Consider the following 24,959-nt stretch of genomic DNA (forward strand, 5'->3'; position numbering starts at 1 on the left):
TGGTAGCACCAGGCCTGGTGGCACTGGGACGCTTGATCTGTCCATCTGTTCCCCCAGGTGCTCCTTGTTAGCTGGAGAGACCAGTCTGTGCCCTCTCCCTGCCTCCTGGCCATGGAAACAGGTTTGACTTGTGTACTATGGTCACAAAAACAGGTTGGGCTATTGTCCTGATTTAGATGCTGGTGGTTGGGCATGTGCTGCCCAAGAGGGACCCTCAGACAGCACTTCTCACATGTTTGCATACCTTATTATCCTTTTTCCATGCTTCCTTGCTCCTGCCTTTCTCTGCTCCAGTCTCCTCCCAAAGAAAGAGTCTGCCCCATTTATGGTTTTTGCATGGGTCTTGGTTTTGTGACCTCAAAACTCAAGTTTGCTATTTCTGTTACTATTTCCTAGGCATTTTTAATCCTAACTGGTATGACTGAGATGGCTGCCCAGTGCTACTGGCCTTGCAGTGGGTAGGCCAGATAAGATGTGAGAGGTTGGTTGCTCTGACATCACTGCCTAATACTGAAATGCTTTGGTTTGAAGACAGAGAGGTGAGCTCTTCACAAGCACACTGAATTGTCCCATGTCTGCTCTGGTTGATCTTGGTGGTGACAGAGTTAAATGAACACTTTGAAAATCCCAGCTGACAGCCTGCCTTTAAGGATTTCATGTTCCTACGGCTGTTTATTCACTAAAAGGTAGATAAGCTTTGTTAATTTTGACTTTACAGGCAGGAGCACTTGCGCGGGATAACGATGTATCGGCTCATGCCCAGACTGTTGCCAAGGCCAAATATGAATTTTTATTTGGTTTGGCAGAAGAGAAGCCTTCAGAAATGGGTAAGTGCTATTTATTACTATTGTTTACAAAAAAAAATAATAATCTCTTAAGCCACTGAGGAAAGTTTTGCAGAAGCTGCTTCCCAATGACCCCACAAAGGCTCATGCACTGTGCTATGCTGTCCTTCTCTGGACCACAGTGCAGGTACCAGACCAAAGGAGCCTGCTGGTTTGGTTCCACAAAATGACAGCAGTTCCCTGTCCCCACCTTTCTCTTGGGCTCTCCTGGGCCACCTTGATGTGACAGTGGCAAGTTGTGTGCTGGAGACATGTTGGTGGGGAAGTCTCAGGATTTCTTTGCAGCAGAGCGGGTTCAGCCATGTGTTCTGCAATTGCACGTGGCAAAACATGGCTACTTCTGCCTAGATGTCCTTCCAGGAGCACCCTTCATGGTCTGCCTTCTGCTTTTCCTAGAGCTAGAATTAGATAAGGTTTTAATTTGGATACTTGAGATGGTACCTGAACTGCACCATCTTCTAGTTAGTAATTCAAGAAATCCAGGTGCAGTATCTGATGCTATGCCTATGGATCATTCTTGTTTCTGTTATTTTCTTGTAAATGCAAAGTGTTTTCTACCTTTTCACAGCCCAAGCTAGAAGAAAAGAAACGTAGTTACTATACCTGTTTCGCTTGCCTCGTTGTAGTTATCAACAATCCTTCTTGTCTTTGCAAAAGTATTTTACTCAGGCCGTTTTCTTTACACCCTGATCCTTTCTAATTGCAAACTTTCTGGAATGTCACTTTTAATTAAAGAAGACTCCCTTCTTGCCAGTGAAGAGCTGCACTTTGTACAGAAACAAGCAAACAAGCTGTGTAGGCTTCTCCAGTTCAGTAAGGAAAAAAAAAAAAGGCAGAACTGAATGAACTGAAGTCTGGAAAGTATGTTTCTCCCTGGATTTTCTGAAGTTTGGTCTTCCACTTGGGAAATCCTAATTGCAAAGTGAAGCAGAATAAAACCAAAACAACCAAAATGTCCTCATTTAGGAATTTTTAAAACTTTCACAAATTGCCACAAAATGTGTATCGTGTTATTACATGAATCATGATGACCTCATTGCTTGTTTAGAAAGACATAGTATGAGAGTGCTGTCAGCAAGCATTAGTACATTTCTGGAGATTGGTGTTAAATAAAGTATTTTGTGTCTAATAAATCCAAGTGAATCTGTTGTTATTACTAACCAAAACAATTATCAAGTATGACGGGTATTCTGAGCTGACTGAGTACTGAGCCCTAAAATAAAGGGCAGCAAAGAATAAGCCAGATTTATTGGCTTATGTGTGTACTTTTCTGTATTTTTCCTGTGCTACTTCTTGCTTTGTTTTTGAATCTCTGGTACTTTCTTAACCGGAAACTACCATTAGGGGCTAACAAGTAGTAAGATGGGAGTGACTTCAAGGGAGAGTTTGCAAATATTTAATGATGGTTAACATATAACATTTGTGAATTGCAGCTTAAAACTGGGTGACATGGTGACTACCCAGACTGGCTTCATGCCCTCACAGACACATGCATCCTCCACTTCCTCCAGGAAGATATTTGAGTGATATAGATAAATGAGAGTGGTATTGCCCTAGATATTTTTCTTCTTCAAATGAGCAGGTTTTGACTGCTTATTAACTAGAGATGAATGAGGACAGGGTGACTGAGGGCACAGTAATACAAACCCAGGGCTCTGTGCACCAGATCCTGGCATCCTTTGATTTGACACATGTCAAATATGCCATGACATATGTTTTGGGAAGTGGCGGTTCCTGCAAATCTCTCTATCCTTCTCTGTGTTAGACAGGGAGGAAAAAACACCACCAAAAAATCTAAACAAACCTGCTACTTTCTAAAAGTTGCCTTTAAAAGGAGGTAGACGTGTTTTTTATAGGTCAAAGTGTGGATGACTTCAAGCAAATGAGTGATGGGGCCAGGGCCAGGAGAAGTGCTGCTGTTTAACTTTGATCAAGAGAACAGCTTGTCACTACAGGCAGTAAAGCTGAACTTTAATTTATCTATCCCAGAGCAGTTACAGAATCACAGAGTGGTTTGGGTCATTGGGGACTTCTGAGATCATCTAATCCAAGCCACCTGCTAAAGCAGGTTCACTCAGAGTAGATTGCACAGGAATGTGACCATGCAGGTTTTGAATGTCTTCAGACAAGGAGACTCCACAACCTCTCTGGGCAGCCTGTTCCAGTGCTCTGGCACACTCAAAGTACAGAAGTTTCTCCTCATGTTTAGAAGGAACCTCCTGTGCTTCAGTCAGTGCCTGTTGCCCCTCATCCTATTGTTGGGCGCCACTGAAAAGAGCCTGATCCCATCATCTTGACAGCCACCCTTGAGATATTTATAAGCATTGATAAAATCCCCTCCCAGACTTCTTAAGGCTGAACAGACCCAGCTCTCTCGGTCTTTCCTCATAAGAAAGATACTCTAGGCCCCTAATAATCTCCATAGCCCTCTGCTGGACTCCCTCCAGTAATTCCTTGTCTTTCTTAAGCTGTGGAGCCCAGAACTGAACTCCAGATGCGGCCTCACCAGGGCAGAGTAGAGGCGGAGGATAACCTCCCTTGGCCACCTGGTCACACTTTTCCTAATGCACTCCAGGATACCGCTGGCCTTCTTGGCCACAGGGTCACCTTGTTGATTCATGGTCAACCTGTTGTCAACCAGAACTCTCAAGTCCTTCTCTGCAGAGCTGCTTTCCAGCAGGTCAACCCCTAATCTGTACTGGTGCCTGGGGTTATTCCTCCCCACGTGCAGGACCCTACATTTGCCCTTGTTGAACTTCATTATGTTCTTCTCTGCCCAGTCCTCCAACCTATCCAGGTCTCGCTGAATGGCAGCTCACCCACTACTTGGCTGGCCTCAGAACTGAGAATGTAACATGTAAGCTGCTGAATGGCTTAATTACTTCTGCCTACCAGTCTAACCTTTTCCTTTTGGCCACAGCCATATTACTGAAGCCCTGCTGGATGCTGTTGAGGGTATGAATTTTTTAATTGAGTAGTAAAATACTTGCATCGGATAAGCCAGTTCACAAAGAAAGAAGAATAAACTGTATCAAATGCTTCTGTCTGCCTAGATGGGAGGTGGCTGCCGTGCTGATTTTTACTTTCCAGGTTGAAGCTTGTGGTCATTTTCACAAGTGTGGGGAGAGAAAAAAAAAAGTTAGATGGCTGTAGAAGAGGTGTTAGATCAATTATATTCAAATACTAACAAAGCTGCCACATTAGAAACAATTCCTCCTCATTTCTTTCCTTTGCTGCCCTCAGCGTGGTTTTATTTGCAATATTTGTGATGTACACATGTGCTCTCTTCTTCACTGTGTGATGCCTCTTGTCTGGCTCCTCTCCTCCCTCCTCTGTTGCCCATCCTTCTGCCTTGGATACATCAGTTGGAGCAGAAGCAGGTCCAGGTAGCCAGGACTCTCATAGCATCATGCAAGGGCTGGGGGCCACACATCTCCCCACAGACCTCTGCTCGTGCCGCTGGGGGAGTGAAGAGGATGCACCACGTGCCGTCATGGGCCCCTGTGCCACCTGGCTGACTTCCTCGGCTAAACCACAGCCTTCTGCCTTCCAGCAAAAGAAAATGTTTTTTAAAAACTAAATTTGGCTGGGTTGGATGAGACATCTTCTCAGCCTTGTTGACACAAAGGGCACTTGTTGTATATGGAAATGTACCCTCTTCTGGAACTTGCTGTGGAAACAGTGATCTCTATTCAGCAGCCTTATGTTTAGGCTTGGGCATGCTACACAGTGCTGATTTTTTTGACTTTGCGGTTAATACAGTTAAAAAACAACAACAACAAAAAAGTCCTGACTATGTGACTTAGTCCTGAAAAGTACTTCCTTAGGGAAAAAAGAAGGGGAGGCTACAAAATAATTGCTTAAGTACACATGAAAGACAAGTACCCTATAATTCCTGCTATATACGAAAATAAATCCAAGATAGTTGTAAGGAAGAAAGAGACCTTCTTAAGACTCATAAACAGTCTTGCTTTTAGTAGGAGAAAGCTTTCACCCCTCCTGTGTAACAGAGGGTTTAATCTCATCCTTCACAAAAAAGCCCTGTACAAATAGTTCCTGGGTTTATATGCAAATCTGGTCTTTCCCAACAGCTGCTGGAAGAAGCTTGTTTTTGAATTCCTGGTGAAATAAATAGCTTTTTGGAAAGCCTGTCACTTGCTGTTTTGTGTACAGTGAGGTGTCATGAGGCAACTGAGCTCATTTAACAGCTTAGTGCTGCCAAAAGAGATGGTCCCAGCCACACACTGCTGTGGATTGTCTCAGGCTAGTTCTTGTGCTTATCTGTTTTCTTAGCAAGCTCAAGCCATCAAAAACTGAGTAACAAAAAAAACCCCTCAAAACAATGCCAAAGAAACTATTCTAATAAGATTTATTTTCTTGTGGCAACTTGTGATGAATCACCTATGCAAGGGGTCAAACAGTGCCAGAGCTGACATATGAAAGAAAAAGAAATGTATACTTTAAGCCATGCAACATGACCATTTCTGAACGTGAATCATGGAAAGGCTTGCTTTTGCTGCAGAATTACTTTAACTTGTTTCAGGAGCAAAGGAAGAACAAAATGGCTGCTTTTTTTTTTTTTTTTTTTTTGTACAAACAAAGCCTTTTCGTGGTCCTACGATGCTGGTTTAAACATCCGTAAGAAAATTACCCGAGTAACTGTCTGTAAAATGAGCATCACTAACTTACTAGGTTGGCCTTTGCTCTTCTGCCTCAATTGCTTTCTCTGTGTCACTTTAAGACACGTGTGTCCAACTCTGGTGCTTCTGCCTTACACTGCATGGATGTGGCATCTTCCTGATTCTCCCTCTGAAAAGTAGCCTCAGAAAACAGTCCCTCACATGTTGCATCGTCTCGTGCTAGACCAGATTGCTGACTGTAGTCTTGTCCAGTGCTTGAACCACACTGCTTTCCATTTTGATGCACCACTCTTTGTCATATTTTCATGTCTTACTCTTTCCATCTTCAGGCAATCCTGAAAGTCTGGGCTCCCTGGTCTGGTATCTTCCTCTGCAGCTCTGCTTTCCTGAAAAGGTGCAAAACTGCATTTGCTGAGGGTTAAATGACTGCCTGGTTTTCACACTCATGATGCTTAATTACGGTGGACAGAGATTGTGAGGATAGGTACATCGGATGTGCATTTAAGAGTATATCCTGCAAAATTTACCAGGGACATGTGCAGGGCCACGATCTGGAAAGCTCAGACCTGTGGTGCCCCCACACGCTTAATTAAATTCCGTCATCCTGTACATGACTCTGTCAGCTTTATGTTGTTGTTTCTAGTGTCCCACTGCATTTTCTGACATACCAAAGATCCACAGGAGTTTTTAAATAGTAGTGTGTAATCAAGACATTTTCCATATTTGGTGTTGCTGGTTAGCAATGATGCAAAGAGAAGGTTAACTTTTAAAATTTAAGTCTCCAGAAGTACTGTATTAAAAGGTACTTTTCTTGTTAAGTTTGAGCACTCTAAGAAGTGATTACCTCTCATGCAGCAGCACGTTGACTGACACTGCTGAATGCTCCTCTTTCACTCCAACACAGAGTAAACCAGGTGATACTGAGCTACTGCTTGGATGCTCTGAGGAGCAGCAAGATCTTACAGTCGTGTCAGAAGAGTTCATCTAACTTTGCATGTGGAAAAATTAATGCTAGTGAAGGAGGACAGGTTGCATTGTGGTCTGGATCTCGGCTGTGTGAGGTGGAGCTGTTTTGCTGTCTCTCCCTTTGAATTTCTGAGTCCCAGAGCAACTCAGGGCTGGGCAAAGCTGAGGCATGCTCTGGAGCCGTCAGGTGTGGTGTGACTGATGTCTGGGTTTCTAGTCCCAAGGAAAAGAAAACTAAAGGAGCAACGAGGCATTATGCTAAGTCCCTTGCTTCACAGGAGGAAATTGGATGTCTTGTGACCTGCATTTGAAAGCTGGATAGTTCCAAGTTTTCATAACCTGCCGCTGCAGGGACGAGATTACCACATCCTCGACTTGGTAAACAACAGAGTTGTTGGAAGGCCAAGGGTTTAGTACAAATAATCGTTAAAACATGGACTGTTTGTTTATTTTTTTTAAAGAGTGCAGAATTAAGCTCTCAGAAGTTAGGAAATGCCAGAGTTACGTCAGTAAATACCTCCCTGTCTGTGGGCTGTTGGTTGAAGCCAAGAGCTGTGCTGCCGTGAGCGCACAAATATTTGGGGGCCTGGTGATGCTGGCAGCCCATCAGTGGTCTCTGGCCATCTCCGATGCTCTGAGCATACGTGGCACAGGCTGAGCTCACCTGAAGCTGACAGTGCTCAGAAACACTTCCCCAGAGGTGGTCAGGCCCTTCCCTTCTGTTGGGCAGATAAAAGATGATGCATCCAGGTCAGTGGGCACAACAGGAGAGGCTCAGCCAGCTGAGTGGGCTGGCTTTGCTCCTCTGCTCTTCTTGGCATCAGCCCCATCACCTGCTGAGACGGGCAGCACAAGCCCTCCATCGTGCTGTAGCTTTGATTCATCTCTGAAGCTTTCTGAAGGAGAAGATGCATGTTATCCTGCTGCTGGCGATGGCTTGATAATGAACATGGAGAACGTGTTTAATTAAAGTTATGTGGGTAGATGTAGTTCTGGCCTGGTATGGCACTGTAAAAAGTGTAACACAGGGTACAGCAAGTATTTTTCCTGTTCGCAGTTCACTTTTAACAAGTGCCTTCTGCTCTAGACCTCCGCGTTGTTTATTTAACTCTGTCCAGCTTCCTGAGGAAGGGGATCTCATTCACTGTGCAAGCTTGCTGAAAAGCTACGGTGCAATGTCCTGCTGTGCCTTCAGCAGCAAATACTTGGACCCTAGGAGACACCCATGTCCCTCTGTGCCCTATTTTTGTTCTAGCTGGGTGTGTAACAATATCCAGCTCTTGAGGTCCTTTGAGGACTGCCTAACAAGCTTTCTTTTAGCCTGGCAAATTGCTCCTGAACCCTGAAATAATAGTAAAGGACATTCTTTTTTGTGTATGTGCCTACTTTCCTCAGAGGCTACCGCTAAGATCCAGAGTTTCTGAGATCTGTGAATAGTAGTGTGTCATTTTTTTAAGCCATTGTTGCTTGCTCAAAGTCTGGTGATATATTTTTTTTTCTGAAGAGATAGTTCTATTTGAAGGACTTTAGAGGTTTTTTAAAAAGATTCTTTAAAAATACAATATTTAAAATATGTAACATTAAGTACAAGTGGATTCTGAGAGGCTGGGCAGTCTTTGTAGACGCTGCGAGTGTCAAACCAGCTGTGGGCTGTCACTGCTCCACAAGTTCGCTCTTTCAGCTGAAGGATTCTAGGGAACTTTTAGAGTAATTCTTGCTATCACTGTGTATATCTACGCTTAGAAAAAGCTGTTAGCTGCTTCCTTTCTAAATCACAGCAATGGAAAAATAGAAAATTTCAGGTTCTTTTTGGATCTGTCTTTGGAATTTTGTGTTGAAGTCTTTTCCAAACATAAGTCTTAAACCAAAACTTGAGATTCTCACAGCCACATCACTCGGGGTGAGGCTTTAAAGAAGAAAATTGCATTAACTATGGTAAGACTCACCCACACTTTTACATCAGGATGAGGAGCCCAGATACTCCCTTTTGTATTCCCTCCTGTTCCTACTCATGCTAGCAGCTGTTTTGCTCTACCCTTTCGCTTTTCAACCCTTCCAGCACATGCTGCATGTTAGTTTTGGACTGTGTCCTGTTCTGAGCTCACTGGAGGCCTCTGAGCTCCTGCAGCAAGGTGCCATCCTTCCTGCAGCCACGGGAAATGTGTGGGTCTCTCTGGAGGACTCTTAGTTCAGTGTGGTTGGTGTTAAACAAGTGCTCCCAAGTTCTGGTTACCACTGGAAAATAGTTAAAATCTTAGGCAACCAAGTCACAGCATGGCTTACTAAAGGCTTTCCATCAGGAACAGGGTTAGAAGCTTTGCAATTTTGTAAAAATCCCCCTCCCCCAACAGACACACAGTGACTCAGGTATTTTACGTGTTGTTTTGGTCACTGCTGTCTTAATGCTCAGGATTTACATTCTTAACCTAGCAGCTTTTATCACTCTCTGTTTTAAAAGCCATGAAAACTCAGGCATCACATTACCATGTGATTCCAGGTACTGGGACTTGGCTAGCAGAGAGAGTCATGACAAATTTACCCAGTATGGGCATGGTTGTCTGGTGGCAGACTAAAAGTTCACCTAACACAGCCTCTGGTTGTCCAAAAAACCCAGAATTTATGGAACTATGCAAGAATAGTGGCGAGGAGTACTTCTCTCATAACCTCTTCCAGTGTGCAAAAAGCCATGGGTGCAGGATTTGCTGAGCAACACTCTGCCCCTGGGTGCTTGCAGGGGGATTATTTTCTTTCCTGAACCAGCTGGTTTAATTTCAGGGTAATTCTGAGTTGCTGGCTGCCACGCCATGCCTGGCTGTTCAAGTGTTCAAGCACAGTGTGAGGCGCACGCTGCCCGTGCATGCTGCTGGGTCTGTGTTAAACCTCCTGCTGAGCAGCAGGGACCCCCTCCAGTTGTCTCTTTTTCATGTGAGGGCTCTCAGCCAACAGAGTCACTTTTTCTGTGTAAGCTCTGCCATATCTCTGGTCCCCTTCACTTTCCCTGCGTGTTTGCTAAGACAGCAGAGGCATTTAACCAGGGCTTATTTTCTAGGCAAGTCTCCCCAATCTCTTCCCTCTGCTACCCTGGCCTTCACTCAGCTGCCTCGTTTCTACCAACTTGTTTTTTTTGCATAATGCCAGTATAACTTTGCAGGGGTGAAGGCCTGGCTCCACTACCCCAGGCAAACGAACTGCACAGAAGCCTGCAGCAGCTGCAAGCTGCAGAAAACCATGCGCCCAGTCCGACGCGGATGTTTGCAATCCAGTTACAAAAGCGTGGTGCTTGCATTATGCTAATCCCCTGGCTTTGGCTAACGAAGGATGTCTGCCGCCCAGACAGGACCTATTGTGGCATGGACAATTACATCATTTGGAAAAAGGGCTGCTGCACAAGGCTGCCAGTAACTGTGCAGCATCCTTCCCCTCCTATTGGGGGAGGCCACTCCGCCTTGGTGTGTGCAGGCACTGCTTTATGAATTGGAGTAGTTTTAGGTACCACAGAAGTTGCAACTTGAGGGAGTGCAGGACAAGGAGACATGTATGACCCCCCCTCTTTGACAGGCTGCAATAATGATATAATGCCGTAAGTCCTGTAATTTGTTCGTTAAGCTCTGTCATCTAGCGATTCACTTCCTCTTAACACATGCTTTTTTTTTTTTTCACTTGGCCTAATTTGCCTTTTACAATTAAAGGCAAGAAATGCTGGTACCAAGAAAGCATAACTGGTGTGACGCTGCATGCAGGCTCACCCACGTGCTGCAGAGAAATAAAATGCAAGACTGGGCTGCTTTATGAAACCTTCCCATTCAGTAATGCTGAAACGCCATCAGGTGCCCCATGCTCTGAAACCAGCACACGACTCTCAGCATTGCCATTCTGACTGTTTCTTCCCTCATGGATGCGGTTATAATAAACGGCAGCTAAGCACAGACGTCTCCCTGGCATACTGTCAGGCAGCCTTGCTGGAGGAAATTTCTCTTCCCCCCTGCAAGCTGCCAAGGTGGACTCCTTAGCTCCTGCGATAGACTGAACGAGACTGCAGTTCCCCCATCAGTTTCATAATACTCAGAAAGCATCCATTTACATCATTGTGTGCAGTGCAGGGCAGCAGCTGCCAGGAAATTTGAAACTATTTTGATTCCAGTTGACTAGAACAGCAGCAATTGAATTAGCTGGTATCGCTATAGATAAACTGATGATCTGTGCATTTTATTTCTTTGACCAATGGGTAACTGCTGGAGCTACAGTAACCTCTGTGAGTAAGGAGACTGTTCAAGCAAATATATCTAATTTCTTGAGCTAGCTAATATATATATATATATATATACTGTATAGAGAGAGACACTCACACCATTCTTTTGTAAAATGTACCTGTAAACAAAATGTCTGTCTATGCTTGTAACTTGTGTTTTTCTTCCTAGAATTTCCTTTTATTATGCTGTAGACAAGCTTGGTTGACATGGAATGGTTATTTATCTATGAAATATATCTGTGCCTGATTTAAGTAATGAATTCTTTCAACATCTAGTCATCAGAAAGGCTGCCAACTGCTGTTAGGTTATATTTGCCCGGTCTCAGTTTTCTAGCCACTCACCCCCTTTCTATTTTAGCTTTTTCTGTCTCCATTTTCCGTTTAATTTATTTTTATTTGTTGAAAGAAAACACCTTCAACGCAAAGTAGAAATTGGTGTTACCTGAGAGTGTGTGTCCTTTGTTTGTTTGGTGATGAGTATTTTTTTCCCTGCTCATCTTCAGTGCAGTCCTTAAATTTTGTTGTTGCCTTTCTAGCCTTGTTTGTAATGCAGTCATGTTGGGGGATGGGGTTGGACAGGATATGCCAGTAACTGCAACAAGACATGATGCTGTGGTGGTGGATGGGATTAAGGGAGGAGTTTCCCTTAAAGAGCTAAAGCTCCTCTAAGCTCTGGTACCTGAAATAGCTCTCTGAGCAAAGGGAAAGGCTTTGCACCTTCTAGGAGCAGGAGGCAGTTGTTGGTGGTTTACCCCAAGGAGTAGAGACCTCGGCAGTCATGTGCATGGTGGTACCTAATATAATGGGGACAGACTGCTGCTTTGGTGCCATGTGTGAATATTTTTTAATCAGGCAGGGAATTAGGCAATGTTCCTGCAGGATACTGTGAAAGCAAGAATCCTGCTGACTTGTGCTCACATGTGGAGCAGCAGCAGTCCTTCCAGACAAGAGCACTGGAGAAAGGGCCTTAAATTTATACTGTGAAGGTGCTCGTCTTTTGCCCAGGTTGAAACACGACTTGCAAGTGTGTCAGAGAGGAGTACCTGTGTGCGCGCTCCCTCCTCCTGCACATCTCTCTGTGCCCGTATATATGTGCTCTGTATGTGTACCTTTTCTGGAGTCTGCTGGGCTTGCCGGTGGGTAAAGTTTGCTTGGGATGAAGTTCAGGAAGAGAAGTAAATCAGAAGTGTGCTTACCAGTGTCAGCAGAAGCCATTGGAGGCAGATGGGGATGCACAGCAATGTAGTGTATTTAGCATTCACCACCAGAAATAAGACCAGCTCTGTTTCCCTCATGTGGGTTCAGAAGCTAAGACAGCAATTAGCAGAGACGAGCCTGGCCTCTTGGCAGAGTCTGTGTGCAGTGCCTTGTCAGCGCTTGGCCTCCAGTGCATGTTGGCTGCATCCCAACCCCTTGGGGGGGCGGGCTGGTGTTGCTCTGAGCTTCCTTCCAACAAGGAAGGGTGCATGGGTTGGAGGGAGGCACAGGAGGTCCCAGCTCCTGGGGCACTGTGCATTGCCTTCCTTCGGGATGCAGCCAGAGTGTGTGGCCCAGGCAGTGGCATGGACAAGTGCTGCCCCTTGGTGCTAGGGGAATTGGGTGATCCCAGCAGGGGCACCTCCCACTTGTAGATCTGCAAGTGAGAGTTGCTATGGGTGGAACTGTGTCCACCAAGAAGGGTTTATATTGGCATCTATAGTGACAGGCTCCCTATTGTCAGTTCTCTCTTAAAAAGTCCCATCTCTGAAATCATGCTGAGAGAGCAGCGAGCACTAATGCTACTGCATTGAGAGCAGACCAGGGCTGCAGGGTGGCAAGCTGGGGCCTTTTGTTGGCTTGGACTGGTCCTGGGATAGGTGTAGGGACATTGCAGGCACATAGCATGAGTCTGTCCTGGCTGAAGTGTCTCCCCATAGCAGCCTGGCACCAGTGCCATGAAGTGGGTGGAACTGGGATAGACCCAAGCACTGCATGGCTGAATTGTGTGCACAAGTGGCTGTTTTCTGAGGCTTTGGACACTTCGAAAAAGCACCATGGCTGGAAATGTGGGGAGACGGACCTCACTCTTTTTCAGACTCCCTTTGTGCATCCACACCTGTGTCTCGGAAACTCTACTATGAAGGCAGGCTGGTGATGCAGAACAGGGCAGGGCATCTATGCTTCTCCCTGCTCCCTGGGACCTTGCAGCAGAGAAGAGGTCCCTGCTCTGTCAAGTCCCTGTTCTCAACAGCAGCCAGATAGTCTACGTGAAACCTGACCTACTGAAGTTTTATCATGAAGTGATTAAGTCAACAGCATGGAGATGTCTGGATAACCTGCTGGGGAAGAGACTGTGGTTTGGCATGACCTGAGTCTGTCACTTTGATCCTGCACCACACACAGCATGTGGTATTTGCCCTGTGGCTAAAATATACTGGAAGGTGAGCTGGCAGATGTGAGCTGCTGCTCATCTTTACAAACCACTGGCAGATAGATGGCCACATTAGTGCAGTGCTGAGCTTGCGTCAAATTATCCTCCCTGTCACCTTGAACTCAGCCTGTTATTAACCACAGCTACATGGCTACCTCCTCAGAAATGGCTTGTGGCCAGCCTGCTTGGTGCAGAGATGAGGGTTGGTTTGCAACACAGAACCTCAAGACGTACCTTGAGTGGGGCAAAGCATCCACATGCAAGTTGGTGTCTGGTTTCAGAGCCTTTGCCCCTGATGTCTTTCAGAGTAGGTATTTGGATCTGTGCCCCTTGTTGTTTGTTTTAAAGCACTTTTATACTCCAGGCCATTTTTTTTTTTTCAGAAGGGTACAGCGAATGGAGCTGTTGCTGTTTTGGTTTGGTTTTGGTTTGTGGTTTTTTGTTTGTTTGCTTGTTTGTGTTTATTTGTTTGTTTTCCCAAAAGCTCAGTTCCTCCTTGGAGTGTAATATAAGGTGGCCAAGTATCTGTAATTGTGTCATCCATGAGGTCCCTCTGAGGACAGCTGGTTCTCTGTTACCCCTCAACAATGGGAGCCACTGAGGACAGCTGGTTCTCTGTTACCCCACAACAATAAGAGCCACTGGGTGCTCGGTGCTTAGAAAATGAGGCCATCTGTTTTCACCCCTGCTTTGTTTTCATCAGTTGGAAAAGCAGCACAAGGGGAGGGGTAGCAAGCTTTCTGTGCAGTGGTGAATTTGCTGCAACAGAAAATGTGAACTGCTCAGTATGTGTACACCACTGCACCTCAACTTTCAGTTACCTGAATTGTTAAAGGAAGAGGGTAGTGCTGGCAGGAAGATGAATTGCTCATTAATTGCTTTGTAATTTAACTATTTGGTTTTGTCAAGGCTGTGGAATATACGGGGTGTGGCTGGTTATCTTCCCAGTGTTTCAGCTTTACAAGTGAAAATGACCTAAAACCATTTTTTAAAAATAAAACCAAGATGCATGGTGCAAGCTGCAAATGGATGTCAGACCTCTGAATGTCTGCTTTCTTCAGCCTTTGTGCCTTGCTTGTGGCCTCATGGGCCACTGGGACTCTTTCAAAAGTGTAGCAGACGTTTCTGGCAGTGCACACTCCCAAAGTAGGGCTGCCTAAAAACTGCTGTGTAAAAGGACCAGCTCTGGATAACTGCAGTGTGAGAGCATGCAGAAGTGAGTTAAACCGAATGGTATCTTCCCTGCAGGGGAGAGGATAGTTATTATGTTAGGAGAGGGCTAGGAAGGGAGACCAAGCTTTTTGCTTATGCACCTAATAGATAAACCCACACTCTCTTTTTTTCTTTGCAGGTAGTGGCCATGGAAGCAGCACTTTGCTCCCTCATACCATCATCAATGAATTTCCAGAGTACGGCACCGTAGAGCCAAGTGGAGACGTGCCGAGGGCTTCATTGCCACACCAGGCAGAGCCTGTGACATGCAGCCCTGAAAGATGGGACGGTCACTCCTGCGTACCCAGCAGGCCCCTTCCTCAGCGTGTGGCTCCTGCAGACAATTCGAGACTGGACACTGAGGCAGCAGAGCTGCACATCCCTGGAGAAGGTTTGCAGCCTGTAGGTAACCTGCCAGAGATTATGAAAATCTCCCAACGGCTGAAAGCAATAAAGGCGCAAGAGGAAGAAAATACTTCTCTTGATTCAGAGACGCAAATGGAAAAAAAGATTGTTACTGGCAGCCAAAATGTGCAGGCAGCCAGAGAACCAGTTTCAGCAGGCCAAGAAAAACCCTCAGACATGCCTCTTCCACCTGAACGAACAGCTGAGGAAAAAATGCATTTGATCGTGGAGAAAGATCTGGCTGCAATATGGACTGAAGAAAAGCAGTCTGAGTCCTTGCAAGCCGTCAGTAATGAAGCCGAGGAGGACCACGCAGTACAGGAGACAAGCTGTCATAGACCATCTGTGACAAACCTGGAAGCAGCCAGCAGAGTGGAAGGGTGGGCGCATTTTGAGGAGTTTTCAGCATATAGTCAAGGCAAAATGCAAATGGGTCCTGAGAGGAGGCTCTCTAAAGAGGCAGCTGTGAGCAAACATGTAGAATTTCAAGGGGTGGAGATTTTATGGCTGCAAGAAGCCGAGGAGCAGAAAAGAAAGAAGCACTCACTGCTGGAGTCTGTGTCTGTGGAGAGGAAGGTATTCCCCAAAACCTCCAGGCACCCTGCGCCACCAATGGTCTCCCCAGGCTTGGTCTCCTTGCCGGACAGCGCTTGGAGCGAGGTCTGTGAGGACCCAAGGCTGGGACCCACTGCCTCTGGAGTTACTCCTCTGGAGCTGCTTGGTGAAAGTGGGGAGGGTGTACCTTTTGTGAAGGACAAGAAGAACCACGGCGAGGAGGAGATGCCCAGAGGCCAGGGCAGGTGAGGTGGTGCTGGGGGGTGTGGGGGCACTGGGGACAGGTGGGGTTTCTCTCATCCCAAGCACGTGGCATGTGCCTACCCTTTAGGACCTAATGACAAACGATGAATGTTTTTCTGCTGCCTGTGGTGTCGTGGCAATGGTAGCAGTTCATGCCTGCTGGTGACTACTGCGTGAAGTTGGGAGTGAACCCCATCCGCACAACCTTGCTGAAGTTCGAAGTCCGTCTGAGCTTTGGAAATGTAAAGATGTCTCTTGCTGCTTGCAGAGTAATGGCTGTGTGATGAAGCATCTGTAGTAGGTGTAGTTGGAATCCCAACATGGCATGTAATTAAATACAGTCAGCATGCAGACCTGGCCATATGCGCCTGGCCAGATTTTCTGGTTTCAGGCAGTTTGTGCGAGAATGGTGCAAGCACCTCTCAGAGGTCAAATAATAAAGATGTTTTACCCAAGGCTTTGTATGTTATAAGAAAGTAAATGCTGTGGTGTGCTTTCTGTATTATCTATATATCTGTGTTTATGTCATTTCACCTATATATATTGCAAAAATTGTGCACCGCTTTTCACAAGAGCATCACAGTTTGCTGAGTTTCCTTTCCTGATGCACATCTGTAACAAAGCAAAGGGTTCCATCACTGTGCTCTGAGCAAACCATGCCAGCTCTGATCTGGCAGGGTGTTTGCTGCTGAAATAACAGGATCTCAGCAAGGGAGCCTCTGCACCTCAGGATCCACAGAGTTTTCCTTTGGCTAACGTATGAGATCGCTCGCGTGGGCAGTCCCGATGCCTGGCACATGCCGTGAGAAACCCCGTAGTATTTGGGACAGCAGAGAAGAAAACTTGTTGCAGGCAGATGCTACGGCTTCCCCTGTGCATTCGCAAGCAAGCCTAGTCTTCCCCCTTCAAATCTGGTTCTCCCGGCTCCAGGTTTTCAATTGCACTTATTTCCCGTTGTGTTCTGGAAAGATTTCCTCCAGCCTTTCACTGGAGAACCCAGCCCTAGGACTGCAGGGCCAGCAGTCTGTCCTCCGGGAGCAGAGGCCCCATCTGGGTGCACACCTCCGACCTGTGCAGCCTCTGTCATGGTGCTAGCAAAGACCTTATGCACTTGTGTGTGCTCTTCTCTGTTGCACATAAGCAGCTGATGTTATCATCTCTCAGGCAATATTAGGCTTTCCCCTGCCCCCCTTCTTTTACCCAGAAGATGGTTTATTTTTATGTGTCCAGAGAGGGAGATGGTGCCAGTCATGAACTCCAGTGGTGCAAGGAGAAACTAGCATTTTACCCGCAGTGTCCTCTCCTTCACAAAGCCACATTAACTTTTCTGTTCGCAAATGTGGAAGGTGAGGAGGTTCACCTGCAGGTCTATACCTTGATCCCCAGCTGAAACAAGCTCTTTCTGATTAATTTCCAGGATGATGGAGGAGGGGGAAGCAGCCATGGGAGGATATGAAGATGTCCTTGGACAGAGGCACTCTGATGTCTCCACTGATCTGTACAGCTCACAGTTCGAAAACATCCTGGACAATGCATCTTTATACTACAGCGCGGAGTCGCTGGAGACGTTGTACTCAGAGCCCGATAGCTTCTTCAGTTTTGAGATGCCTCTCACTCCCATGATCCAGCAGCGCATGAAGGAGGGTGGCCAGTTCTTAGATCAGACATCAGCCTTGGGGCAGCCAGATGTCCTGCAGCTTCCCCCTGATGGGGAGGTGAAGGGCTGTGGTGAAGGCATCGTCAATGGCTTAAGGGATGTCAGCGAAACGCTCTTCAGAGGAAACGTCACAGAAGTCCCTCATTTGGAAAGGTAAAAGCAGTGGGTGAGCTTTCTGTGTGCCTGCTGATATTTCCCAGTGTGTGTTTACTTCAGCATACTGTCGGAGAATGTAGTTTTGCCTGTTTCAACACTGCATATTTTCTACATAGAATAATTCCCACTGTAACAGGGTGAGCTGCAGGAGAGAAGTGAGCTATCCAAACCTGCCATTCATTAGAAAAGTGCAAATTTACTTTATGAAGGTTTTGTAGGTGATAACTTGTGTTGATAAAGGGCTGACTGGTATTGTCGCATTTCTGGGACCTGGAGGAGTTAGTTACTTGTTACAGGTGAACCTTGTTCATCTTCAGTTATACTTTAATTTGGTGGCAGCAGTTTGAAGAACAAGAACACCCTGTGTACATGGCTGAGTTGTCCAAATGCAGTTCATGATTTGGATGTTACAGGTATGTCTCTGGGCATAGCTTTTCCTCTTTCCAGGTCAGCTGGAGTTTTACTGGTTACTTCAGCCAGCACAAGGTTTTACTTCCACTGCATTCACAGGATTAGAGACCGCTAGCTCCTTCTTTCGTTTTTGCACTAGTTGCTGATTGAGAGAGGACAGAGTGTTGCAAAAATGTTAATAATTTCCATTTAGGTAGAGATAAGAAAACCTATTAAGCAAAAAGTCATGTGAGAAGCAAAAACTAGTCTAAGTGGTCAGAAAATACTGTGTAATTGTGGAAACCATGAGCCTCATTGTGTGTTGTTAGAGAGGGTGAGGAGAGAGAAAGGCAACAACAGGCTAAGTTGGGGGGTCAAGACAAAAGCAGTAATCTGTGGAGGGGTGAGGGACCTAGTGAGTGAAAAATGTGCATCAGGTATCCATCCTCCAGGGATAGGACATTATCTAAGACTCCTTAGACTATGCCCTTAGATGGGACTAGTCTAGTCTGAGCTTTCCTGGGAGGCAGTGGTGGGAGGTCTTTTATCTATTTTATTACTTTTTCACTAGCATGAAATAAGTCTTTTGAGCAGAAGAACTTTTCCTAACTTCATGAATTAAGGAAGGTGTTCCCTTAAATGAACAGGGAAAAGACTTAGCAATTTAGAATATTTTTTTCTGTCAATCCTGCTGGAAAAAAGGTGTTTAAATTTTGTATGACCCAGAGCTGCTTTGTGCCTGTAGTCAGTAAGTGACTGCTGATCTGCTACAACCAGTACAGAGCCAGAAACTGAGGTCAGTCCTGACACTTGCAGCTCCATACTTGTATTGAAACCAGAGATTGCCTTAGGACTGGGCACAGGAGGACAAGCAGTACATAGAGACCCAGATGTGATTACCCTGTAGTTGCAGCTTCTAGTAGCTAGAAACTACTGTCAAGTAAGGCCCACATCAGCTCATCAGGAAAGAAGTTATCAGGAAGACAAGGTGTGCTTAGATAATGCTCAAAGACACATTAGGTGCCTCCTTAGTATGAATTTCATTAAGAATTAAGTTAGTTTTAATTTGCAGCTATAGTGATAAGCTAACAGAGGATTTTAAAATTCTTTAATTAAAAAAAAAGAAGAAAGAAGTGTCCCCAACATTGGATTTGTTAGGAAGCTCTGTTGTTGTAGGCTGCAGGGCCCTGTTAGTAATGGGCCCCAAGAGAGTGTCACTGCAGCAGCACAGCCAGCCACGAATGTGCCCAACAGGGTAGTCCTATGGACAATAAGCATATTAACCACTCCCCACCATGATATTCCAATATCATGTTGTATTGCACCAGGGTACAGGTGACCGACAGATCATGTGTGCTATATTTTTGGAGCCAGTGTTGAATCACAGTGTTACAGTGTGTGGGTGAGGAGCTCTGTGTGCATGCTGGGGGCTGCATGGGATTTATTTGCAGAGGGATCAAGATGGTGTGCCACTGTGATGCTCAGGTGAACCAGAAATAACAGCCTGGGCTGTGGGTACTATTTCTAAGAGTTTGCATGCATGGTTGTGTTGCCAGAAGCAATCCCAGACCTGTTTTTTCAACTGCAATTCCACATGTACAATACACGTGTGGTAGCCACTGTGGCATCTTTGCGCCTTCTGCTCCTAGTCTCTGTTTTCTATGGTGCCACAGCTCTATGGTTGCATTGGGGCTGTAGTTTCCCACATGTAGCTCCTGCCTGGCGCTGCAGAGTGTCAAGGGGCACCTGCTGAAGTTGTCAAGCTCTCCTGGAGAGTGAGGTGGGGAAGGCAAGACCACTGACCTGCCAGATGCAGGCAGGGCTGCCCAGGCCCACGGGGCAGCAGCTCTCCTGCTCTTCCCCGTAGAGACCGCCGTGGGGCTCTGTGCCTGCCCCAGGGCTGCTGGACCCCCTGGAGCCGCGGGCTGCCTCAGCTCCCGCAGCTCACCCTGTGAAGTCCCGGAAGGGTGGGTGCGGGCAGGAAGGCAGCTAGAGGGCACCAGTCCTTTAGGGACGGAGGCAGGTGTGAGGTCTCGCATGGGAATAGTAGCAAGTGCAAAGAGAAGCAGGGGGATTTGGGAGCAAAGCAGTGCAACGTTGCGGTGCGGCATGAGAAGAAACGTGACACCCATTTTCCAGAAACTGCGCTGCCTGCCCAAGCAAACAAAATCTGAAATTAAGACTTAGTGCTATGGTATTTTGGTGACATGAAAAATGTGTGGGAAAGTGTGTACGGAGAGAGTATACTTCCAAGTACCAGCTCTAATTTATGGGGGAAAAGAGTGAAATACTGGCAGTTCTTCATGGTCCAGTACAAAAGTGGAGATGGATGTGAGAGCAAGGAGTTAATGGTTTACACCTGTAAATTGTAAGCTGGGTGCCAGTTGGGAAAGGAGCTCCCCATGGCTGTGCTCTCCTGGTAGGAGGTAGCTGAGCAGCACCGCACCATTTGCATCTCTCTGGAGGGATCCTGATCATAACTGACATGCAGACCCTAGATGGCGTGAGGCTTTAATGCATAATGGCAAGGAAACCTAATCGTGTAATGAATAAGCAGGAGGGTAACATCCTTCTCCACTCTTAGGAAATCGCTGGTTCTGGGAGGGGTCAGCTCTGGTATGTGAAGGCAAGTCACATGCCTTCAGAATTGAAAAAAAAAAGGAGGAAAAAAAAACCAAAACCAAAATGATTAGAGGATTCTGGGCTGCAAGTTCCTATGGGCTCCTGGTTGTCTGGATGTTTCGTCCCTGCTGTCCTCCCTGTCAGCTGCTGGCTATGATCAAACACCGTAAGTCCTGGCAAGAGCTTTGCGACATGCCTGCTCTGGCAGCCACCCACCGCGCTTCCTTAGGGGACAGGGGGACAGTCAGCTGGCCCCTGGGTTTTCCGGCAGGACAGGTTGGCTTGCTTTTGCAAGTAATCCTTTCCTAAAACAGCTTAGGTGCCCTTTGTGTCTGACCAGTGGAGGAGGGAAGCCTGGGGGAGAAAGACATGGAGCTTGCCTTCCTTTTGGAATGGTTCCAGCTCTTAGTGTCCTTTGCAGGGCTTATTCTCTTTCCTGGGTATGTAATGATCATCCCTCTGGGGGAAAGCAAATTTCTGCAGCTGAAGTAGCCTTAAGTTTCCCCACGTGGGGGTGGGAGAACTGAGGGAGGAGGAGGAGGAGTGAGTGAGATTTCAGAGCTGAGACAGCCTCCCTATGTAGCAGGGCACCACGGGGTATCCATGAAATGTGCTGACCCACAGGTCGTGGGCATAATGACGTTTTGCAGTGGTAATGAAGGTGTTGCATTTGGGCTATGTTTGGTCCCCCTGCCTCCGTGTGATCCCTGCAGAGGAGTGCAGTCTCCACCACAGCACCCCGGGTACTGCAGTCCTCACTTCTTGTGTCAGTGGCTTGTGTTGAGATGGTATAGGGGAGTTCAGTCTTACCCACAGAGGCAATCAGGAAGACTGCAAGGTGCTACCCAGGCGCCCAGGCGTCAAGCCCGAGTTGCATCGCCTGAACAGGGTGTAATCGTTTGTACCAAATCAGAGTGGGAGGCAGGGGACGTATTTCCAAAACAGTAAGATGTACTTGAGGGAAAACTGAGTTATCTTTGCTATGTATACAGTGAATGACAGAGCATCAGTGTGTCTAAAAGTGTAGTAGTAAGTTCTCTTGGTGATGATCTCCACCTTTCTTTCCTACTTTCAGGTTTTAAAGACAGATGTGGGTTTTTTTTTCCTGCATTCTTTATAGCAGAGTTGCCATTCCCTTTTCCCTCATGTGCTACAGTCAGAACAAGAAATGAAACAAAACAAAAAATCTTCTGGTATTTCTTTTCCTGAATTGTCTTTGAAGGTGTGGTTGCTGTTGGTGGGACATCTCCCAGGATTTTTCTAAATCCAGAGAGAGAGGAAAAAAAAATCTGTGTTGAGCTCCTAATCCTCAGAAATGCTAAATATTTGCCACTTGCTATCATCTTCAAAGGACTGCTTGTGCTCAGCAAATTCTGCAAGTCCTGTTGTTTTATATTTTTTTTTTTTCCTAGAGATGAAGAAAACAAACTCCCTAAAGCAATCTGGTGGTTCTCAGAATAAACGCACAAGAATGTAGGCTGCACTTCCCAGTGGCTGCCAGGTTACTCTTAATAGTTTGGTCCTCTCATAGTAGTTCTCTTCTGCATATGGTTAATTTCCAGCAGTTTCTTAGGTGGCATTCTGCTTATTCCTGCTTTGAGACAGTAAACTTTGTTGACAGATAAACCCAGTTTTGATCCCTTTCTCCACGTTGATTCTCTAAGTATTCTCTCAGTTTATCAGTATCCTGCATGCCAATTATACTTCTGGTTTTTAGTTTTTACTGTGGTATTTTTGAGCAAGGTAGCTTGTATTTGATTTTCAATATAGATATGGGTTTCGGTACTTAAATATCTAACATGTAACCTATATTAATTTACTTTATTTGCCTGTCTAGTAGAACTAGTATTTGTTAGTCTAGTAGAACTTTTTGAAGACTTATCTTATGACCTGATTGAATTTTTTCATTTAGCATGAAATCTACCGATCTCCCTGTGTTCCTAAGCAGATAATTTGGGGCCTTCAGACATGCCTCAGCTCGTGGTAGACTCTGGGACCTGGGATTGCAAGGGCTGTCAGAAAGTGGTACTTTGTATTTGCTGCCATCCATATGCCCAGGGTAAGGAAAGTTATTCAGGGCAACTGTTTTTTGTCTTAGAAGCATGAATGCCTCAAATGGATCCATAGCAGATGAGCAAGCAAACGTGCTGGAGCCCGTTTTCCCGCGCATGGGCTACTGCATCTATCAGTTGTTGAGACGCTAGTAAGCACGGTGTGCTGGCACGGGTATGTTAAATCCTGGTAACGATGGAGTGGAACAATCCACTGGTGGCATGTTGGCAGCTGAGGATTTGCACAGTTTAGTAACTTCACAAATGTTAAGCCACACTGATCACCTTGGTATTCCCTGTAGGAAGGTGGCATCATTTCACTAAGGCTCTGGAAATAAAGCATATGAGTTTGTCTTTGCCTAACAAGGTGCTTGCAACACCAGTTTAGGGAGAATTTGTAAAACTACTTCCAATTCCTAAATAAACTGTTATTTTAAGGAAGAAAGAGCTGCTTACTTCTCACCTCTTCCCTTCCCAGCCTCCTCTGAAAAGAAAACAAACAAAACAAAAATCCAGGAGCTGACAGAGACAGAAAGCAAGAGCAACAAAAAGAAGTGGAGCAGCTGATCAGTTTGCTGCACAAAGAGCCTCAGTATAAAGCTGTCAGCAGCTCAGCTTCTAAGCTGGCATCTGTTGGCATATCTCCATGAAAGTCAAAGCCTTTTAGGTCAGGAAGCCTTCATTCACTGAGGTATCTCTGCCAGCTCCAAGTCAGTCCTGAAGTGCATCCTGCTGTCTCATCCATTAACCACGACTTGCTGCCAGTCAAGCCCTCCTCCACATTATTGCTGGTTAACTCTCTTCTTTCTCCATTTGTCTGTGTGTTGGGATAGAGAGAGGCAGAGCCTGGCAGCTGGTGGGGTGGTGTGGAGGCATGTGTAGCTTCGGATGTGATGCTGGAGCACCGGTGGAGAAGAGGGAATGTAGCGCGCAGACTTCTTACTAGTGCAGCTGGGTGAGCTGTGTGTTGGTTGGTGGTTGTTTTTCCTTTATTGCAGAAATCTATCTTTTATTATTATTAACTATTCCTTTTGAGGACAGGAGGTTCATTTTGCTGCATGGCTGCAATATAAAGCTCCTGTGCAGTACTACTGCCAGCACTGGCATGCTCCATCCATACATCTGCAAAGAAGCCTCAACCAAAAGGCATAGAAACTCATACTTTTATGCATCTGTTTTGCTCCCTGCCACGGAGGATCAGCTGCCCTGCTAATATGCACTCCCTGGGCCAGTCTTCAAACAGTTAAACTGGCCCCAAGCTGGGGGGAAGTACTCCGCTGGCTTCCCAGTTTTGCTTCTTTGCTGGAGGACTTGCAGGAGCCTAGTGGGGAAATGTCATGCTTGTGCTGAGTGCAGGGATGGCTTTTGGCACCTGCAGGGCGCAGGGGATGGGTGGGCTCAGGGAAGAAAGCCCAAGGGCTCCCAAAACTCTTATTTTCTGAGCAAGGTCACGGATGTGCAGTGCATTCTTTGTGTCTCATTTTTGCTCATGTCTGGGGGCAGGTGGGCCAGATCCTGAGCTTAGGACTATCCTGTTGTATCCAAGAGACTAGTCTACACATCAGTGCATCTGTTAGAAACACCTATTACGGGAGGAGCCCTTGGATACCCTTTGTGGCAAGGGTCACGTTTTCACTTTCTAGGCATGGAGGCATTAATGTGGTGAGAGACCCTTTTCAATCGCTAATCCCCGCCACAGCAATGTAGAGAGCTTGATGTAAAAAGGGAATCAAACCTCAAGTATTTTTAGCAAAACATTTGTACTTTAGGTAGCAAGGGGCCAGTGTGCCTGTGTGATAAAGGACACACTGTCTCTTGGAAGGGCTGTAATCCTGTCCGTGTGTGCCGTGGGACTTCATGTCCTAATGGTGTGATCCTGTAACGATATAGCATTTGTGTTTGCTGTCATGCAAGCCTACTAGAAATGGCATTTTCTGAGCACTTTAGCTGTTAGCTCCCTACTTTTAAATGGTGTGAATTCTTTTAATCAAAGAAAAAGGCAAATTATTACAGGGAGCAAGAGGTTATTTTTTTTAGCAGCAACATGCATTTCAGCCCCTGGAATTTACTTTGTATATGTATTTTAGTGGTAACCAATAGGACATTACTGGGCTTGTTTGTTATTTTTTTTACTTTGCTCCTCTCTGTGTGAGGTGACAAGGCTGAGGTACTTTTTAATGGATCCTTGGTGAGCATTCAAGGTTGTAGAAACCATGTGTCCTGGCTGATGCTGTGCTTATAAGACACCCACTGAACTGAGTTGCAGCAAAGTGCAGCTCTGTCAGTCCTCAAAGAGGGATCTACTTCAAAGTGTGTCTTTGAAGAGAATCCATACGTAGGACTTCAAAGCTGATGAAACCATTTGGAGTAAAATAGCACAGTGACTCATCTGCTTGGAAAGGGTATTATGTTTATTTTTATTATTTTTCTCCCCTTCCTACAGTTGTATCTTGGAAGAGCCCTGGAGCTGGAGGTAACTGGCAAGGTATATCATTGCTTGATGTGATTTTGTACTTCCTCCTGGCCCTGCAGAAGCTGGTTCAGAGCTGTAGCAAAGC

The 24,959-nt window shown here is 46.0% G+C and overlaps 1 protein-coding gene across 5 annotated transcripts in view; it reads left to right on the forward strand.

The window, feature by feature from the left end:
- LOC309451619 (PH and SEC7 domain-containing protein 3-like) overlaps positions 1 to 24,959 on the forward strand; it is a 112,821-nt gene that overhangs the window by 11,043 nt on the left and 76,819 nt on the right. For 3 of the 5 annotated variants that reach the window (XM_082075494.1, XM_082075497.1, XM_082075498.1), the window contains exons 2-4: positions 719 to 827; positions 14,462 to 15,527; positions 16,943 to 17,335. In XM_082075494.1, coding sequence (XP_081931620.1) covers positions 719 to 827; positions 14,462 to 15,527; positions 16,943 to 17,335 — 1,568 coding nt within the window. Of the gene's footprint in view, positions 1 to 718; positions 828 to 10,586; positions 10,704 to 14,461; positions 15,528 to 16,942; positions 17,336 to 24,959 lie in introns of those variants that run through there. The other 2 variants (XM_082075495.1, XM_082075496.1) reach the window with 2 other exon arrangements.

The sequence above is a fragment of the Streptopelia decaocto genome (genome assembly GCF_964273445.1).
Source record: "Streptopelia decaocto genome assembly, chromosome: Z".
NCBI classification, from domain to species: domain Eukaryota; kingdom Metazoa; phylum Chordata; class Aves; order Columbiformes; family Columbidae; genus Streptopelia; species Streptopelia decaocto.